This window comes from Spermophilus citellus (assembly GCF_964194105.1).
Source record: "Spermophilus citellus genome assembly, chromosome: 10".
Lineage (NCBI taxonomy): Eukaryota > Metazoa > Chordata > Mammalia > Rodentia > Sciuridae > Spermophilus > Spermophilus citellus.
Window position 1 is genome coordinate 808,855 of NC_138197.1, and position 6,266 is coordinate 815,120.

General features: G+C 43.8%; 1 protein-coding gene across 1 annotated transcript; it reads right to left on the reverse strand.

The window, feature by feature from the left end:
* Nucleotides 1–3,792: 3,792 nt before the first annotated feature.
* Nucleotides 3,793–5,043, reverse strand: LOC308659053 (uncharacterized protein C12orf71 homolog; the record flags this gene model as incomplete). The annotated part of the gene is made up of 2 exons (XM_081312044.1): nt 3,793–4,002; nt 4,402–5,043. 2 exons carry the CDS (start codon nt 5,041–5,043, stop codon nt 3,793–3,795), a joined length of 852 nt encoding a protein of 283 aa, XP_081168170.1.
* Between the last annotated feature and the right edge of the window lie 1,223 nt (nt 5,044–6,266).

Genomic DNA, 6,266 nt, shown 5'->3' on the forward strand with positions numbered 1-6,266 from the left:
TAAGCCAGGTAGGGTGGTGCAAGCCTGGAATCCCAATGGCTTGGGAGGCAGAGGCAGGAGGAATGTCATTTCAAAGCCAGTCTTGACATCTTACCAAGGCCCTAAGCAACTCAGTGAGATTGTCTCTAAATAAAACATAAAATAGGTTGGGGGTATTGTTCACTGGTTAAGTGCCAATGGGTTCAACACCCAGTACCTAAACAAAAAAAAACGAACAAATAAATAAAGAAATTTAACCCAGTAGACCCAGTAAACCAGATTGTCCTCCCCAGTGTGGGTGGGCCTCTTCCAAATCCTTTCGAGGTCTGAATAAAACAAAAGACTGCTCTGCCCAACTGTCTTGGAGCTTGGACATCAGTCCTCCCTGCCTCTGGACTTGGGCTGGACTTGTCCCATCAGCCCTTCTGCTTCTCAAGCCTTCAGACTCAGACTAGAACATTACCACTGGCACTCCTAGGTCTCCAGCTGGCAGATGGCAGCTCCCCGACTTCTCACCCACCATAAGTCCATGAGCCCATAACTTGGAAATGTTTCTCTCTATATGTACAATCTTCTATCTGTTTCATATTTCTTATTATTTTTTCTTGGTACTAGGGACTGAACCCAATAGTGATTAACCTCTCAGCCATATCCCCAGATATTTTTAACATATATTTTATTTAGAGAAAATCATCTTGCTGAGTTACTTAAGAGTGCCATGCTATGTAGTTGAGGCTGGATTTGAACTTGAGATCCTCCTGCCTCAGCTCCTGAACAACTGGGATTACAACCATGCACCATCACACACAGACTACAATTTCCTACTTATTCTGTTTTTCTAGAGATTCAAGATTACATACTATACTCCTCCTTCCTTCCTTCCTTTCTTCCTTCCTTCCTTCCTTCCTTCCTTCCTTCCTTCCTTCCTTCCCTCCATCCTTACTTTTTTCCTTCCTTCTTTCTTTCCTTCCTTGCAATGCCAGAGATCAAACCTTGTGCACACTAGAAAAGCACTCTACCACTGAGTTACTCTCACAGCCCTTTTTTAAATTTTATTTTGAGACAGGGTCTTTCCACGTTGCCCAGGCTGACCTGGAACCTGTAATCCTTCTGCTTCAGTCACCAAAGTAGTTGGGGTTACAGAATGTACCACTTCACCTGGCTTCCATTTATGAAATGATGATGTCATTTAAAAGTATAAAAAAGAGGCATTTTGAACCTGTCACAGGTTGTGTGGAACCTGTGGATTCTTGCTCACATGCATCACCTTACTGCAGTTATGGTAAAGTGACAGACAACTCCAACTGTGGGACATGTGACAAAATATGTGATCCTTGTCAGGACAGTGCAGGCCATTCATGGGAAAGTACATTTAAGTGAAACTTGTATTCCAATGAGCTCATAGAGTAGGAAAGGAGCTTAGTGGGAGAACCGGGGCAGCTCCAGGGCTCTCTCTGTGCTAGTCAATGATACTGCACCAAAGTTCCCACCATGGTCTGCTCACTGTGGTAGCCGTGTAAGATGTCACCCTTGGAGCAGTGGGCTGAGGGACATATGGATGCCCTTCAGTAGGCTTGCACCTTCTCTGGAAGTGCACACTGAGGCCAAGATGAAAAGGTCAAAAGCAAACACTGTAAAGTAGGAAAAATGAAAAAAAAAAAAAACAACCACTTATTACAACTAAGTTTGTCAGGCCTTAATACTTTGGGATATTTGATTCACTACATTCTAATAAGAATAATATAGAGGGCTGGGGTTGTGGCTCAGCAGTAGAGCGCTCACATAGCACGTGCAAGGCACTGGGTTTGATCCTCAGTACCACACAAAAATAAATAATATTGTGCCCAACTACAACTAAATTTTTTTTTTAAAAAAAGAATATATTATAGTTGGGCATGATAGCACATTCCTGTGTCCCACAGGCTTGGGAAGATGAGGCAGGAGGATGGCAAATCCAAAGCCAGCTTCAACAAAAGTGAGGCACTAAGCAACTCAGTGACATCCTGTCTCTAAATAACAAAATAGGGCTGGGGAACCAGTTCAGTGGTTGAGTGCCCCTGAGTTCAATCCCTAGAACCCCCCATCCCCCAAAAAGAATTTATTATACATAATACTTAGACCCCTGATCTCCCTCTTGGCTGTTCTGTTTGCTTCCCACTTGCCTCACGAGCACTATTCTCATCTTGATGTCCACTGTATGCATGTTTTAATGCTATTTCATGTGAGTATATTGTTTTACTCAGAGGATAAAATTTATGGAGGTGGGAATATACTCAGTATATCTGGATTGTATGCTTCTAAGTGGTTAAACTGATAAAATTTATATGTATTTTAACCAAATACACAGAGAAAACTTAAATGGACTTTGTTATGCTTTTTATGAAAACTTTCCCATTCAACCCTCTCAGGCTGAAGTATTCTTTCTTTAGTACACTTCATGAACTTGCTACAGATGACCTCACCCACAACCCTTTATGCTCATAGGTGTACATGTCTTTAACTCTTGAATGAGAAGCCCCCGGACCCCCAAAATCCAGATATCATTTTTTAGTGTATTATAGTAGTTAGAAGCCTATGTTATCAAGGTCTATGGAAAGGAAGAAGGAAAGATGGAGGTTGAAATTGAGGAAAGAAAGACTCTAAAGAGTAAATATGAATAGGCTTCTCAAAACGTGAACAATGAAGGTAAAACAGGGTGGTAGTAAAAGGTAGAAGACACAGACTTTCAAAGGAATCCGTGGATGAGTGAGGAGGAGGATGGTGACCCTGGAGGTGAACTAGCAACACAGGAAGAGTCAGCAAGAAGGATGAGTGCAGCCAGCCTCAAAGAAATTAAAGTGTAGGGAGAATTTTTATTGACACTTGCAAAGGAAATTCAGGGAGCACAGTGCGGTGGATTGAGAGGACTTGGTTAAATCAAGATCTTCTGAAAATGTTAAGTTTTTGTAAAAAGGCTTCAGTGTGGGGAAATAGCTCCATGAGAATTGACTTTCAGTCCCTCTTAGATATCCCTGAATGACTTGTGATTAGGAGATCCGCAGGAACATGGACACTACAACGAGCCACAGTCATTATCAAGGGCTTGCTTTATCTCATTCATTCTGGAACAACCCTGTGAGGTCTGTAATAACATCTCTCTCAACTTATGAAGACACCAGGCTCAGTGTGGTTAAGTGGCATGCCCAGCCCCCACTTTCCCCCCCTCCATGTTGCGCTTATGCCAATAGATTTGCTAGAACCAGCCACCATGCCAGGACATTTTAGAATAATGTGCCAGAACCACCTGGTGCCCAGGGTCATCAGAACAGCTCTCTGTCTAACACTACTGACTGACATGGCCTTCCCAGTGACTCACTGCCCTCTGCCACTCACTCCAGACCCACAAGTTCCCCCCCGAACCATCCTGCCTCTTGGGAGTCACAGGGGTCCTGCTGCCTCTGACACTGCAGATAGGAGTTAATGATAAACGATGTTGAAATACATTAAATAAAAAATAAATAGGGGAAATACAGTAAGAAGGGGCCTAGGGAAAGAGAAATGAAGGCCTTCTGTGTAGGAGGCAGGATACTCCCTGTGATGTCCTCAGAGTCAACCTCAGTCTTCTGGTCAACATTCCTACTTTCAACCTGGGCCCAGATGTTATGATGGAAGAGGAGGAAGACATGGAAAACAAGAACTTTATTAGGAAAACGCAAAACCATGCTAACATTACAACATGGGGGGGGAATCAATTAAAATTCTGGGTGCATAGGGTTCCTAACTAGAGGGATCCTTGAGTTTGGAGTCTGTGGCCTCCAACCAAATGTCTTCTCTTTAACGCCAGCAGGATGGGACCTTCTTGGCCTTATCATGGCGGCACTTTCTCCCTGGCAGGGAGGACACCAGTCGCTTCCTGAGCCAATGGAAAAAGCCCTGGAAATTCATACAGGAAGTGCCTTGTTTGTCTGAAGGCATGTCCCACTCCTCTGACTGCAATGCTGAGACCGGGGAGCTTTCAGCAGTGCCAGACTCCTGGCTTTCCATCTGCCAAGACAAAGAGGAGGACTTAGAGACATTCAGGGTCAGCAGCAATGGGGCCAATATTATTCATTTATGGATTTCCAATTTACTTTTTTACCAAAATGCGCCAACTGTCAATGCAAAGTTTCAGGACTCACTCACATTAAAGCCACACACAGGCACACACACTGGTCTGTACAGTGCTTCTCTCTGTCTTCCCCTCCCTCTCTCAGTGCTCCCTGGCACTTCCCCAACACCTCTTCCCTGACCCCTTTCCTGGCTGAGGACCTTCTCCCATTGCTCATCTGCCCAGACACTGGGGTCCTCCTCTGCTTCACAGCAGGTACAAGGACTCCATGCTGTCCCACCTGGCACCCCCACTGGGCCTGTCCTTCCTCTGCAGGGGGGCAGCTCTGTGCTCACCTCGACAATTTCATCCTCCTCAAGCCCAGGAGGCATTTTTAGGAACTGCTTGGTGTCTCCATTTTCTTGTGGTATACATTTGGGCAAGTCCTGACAAGCCTCCTCTTCTTCGGGACTGACTTGGGAAGACACACTGCTGGACGGCTGGACATCCTCCTCCTGAGAATAAGAGAGTACAGGGTCATCATCTTCATCATCATTCAGATTGTCTAGACATACCATAATAGTTTTCGAGAAATCATCCAGTTCCCAGACAGTCTGGGTTATTGTTTCCTTTTGGTACTTGTCCATCCTCTGGTCATCGTCACTTTGAGCTGAGTTAGGTTCTGAGTCTTCTTGGAGGCTGTGCAGATAGGCATTCACGACCTCGTCGATGTCTTCTTCGCCAAGCTCCTCTGGCTTCTCCCGAATTTCATTTCTTCTCCCCATGGGTCCCGACACATCATTGGTTCCCCATGCCCCTTGGACAGGAGGGAGGGAGGGAGGATCCTCAGAGGTCACATCTTCACAGGGTGTGACATCCTCACTGCCAACATTTTCCTCGGAGGGGAAATTGCCTATAGAGAGGCTCTGGTTGGATTTGGATTCTGAAATGCACTGCTCTATGTCAGGGCAGCTGCTGCCAGAGGACGAGTCGTCCATGGTGTCCAAGAGCTCAAATGCCTAGTCTCTTTGGACCCTGGAAAATTCAAAAGAAAAACATTAATGGGTGATATGGGGGAAGCTACTCATGTACTTTTCCAAATGATGCCCATTCCTTTATCCATTCCCAGCTATCCTACTCAGGCAGAAGTGCATCCTGTATTTGCACTCTCCAGTCAAGGGCACAAGAGGCAGTTCTTTCTCTTGGAAAACTCATTTTATTGAATAATGACCCTCTGCCCTGAGCCTCTCCACCTGATACCTCTCATGCTTTGTCTTATCACTACAGTGGGAAGAACTGCCTGCCATAAAAGGTAGTTGTATAAATTTGAAAATATAGGAAAGTCAATGACGTAAATAAATACCCGTATCCCACCATCCAAGGGGAATGATAATCCTTTATAGTCTTCTTTTTCCTCTTATCTACATATATGCATGTGTGAACACATCTATATATATATATATATATATATATATATATATATATATATATATATGGGAATTCACACCAAAGACAGTGAGATTATTAAATTTTGTAGCACAACCTGCAGGAAACACATATATGGCTATTCTGTAATCCTTAAGAACTTTCTCATTAACTCTCTCTGGTGATCACCTGAGACAGGGGCAGAATATTATATTTTGGATGTGAGGTGTCCATCATAAGCTCTTGTTAATTCCAGAATATTCAGAGGTCAGAGGAGTAGAATTGTGAGAGCTGAAACCTAACGAATTCATCCACCATTAACATAGGTGATCAATGAACCTTAGATAATCAAGACCATTAAGAATGGTCTCATTAATGATACTAAACCACCTTATCCACACATTTTTGCCTTTCTTTAAGTAGTCCTGCAGGTGGGATCATTGATTCAAAGATTACAAATATTTTTTAAATTATGAGAATTGGTGTTAAATTACTTTCTAGAAAGAATACAGCTATTTAAATACCCATCCTGACATCATCTGGTGGCATCTGTTTTCCAGCACTTCCTGTGATGCCCAGCAAGTCATTGGGGAAAGGAATATACAAACATTGGCTTTCCATAGAAATCTCTCTCTCTCTCTCTCTCTCTCTCTCTCTCTCTCTCTCTCTCTCTCTCTCTTGGTCTGCTCTTCTCTCTCACACACACACACACTCATGTACCTTGTAGACTCTGTCACACCTGACTCTATTTACTTTCTGCAGAAAGAGAAGCTTCCAACTCCTGAGGCAGACCCAG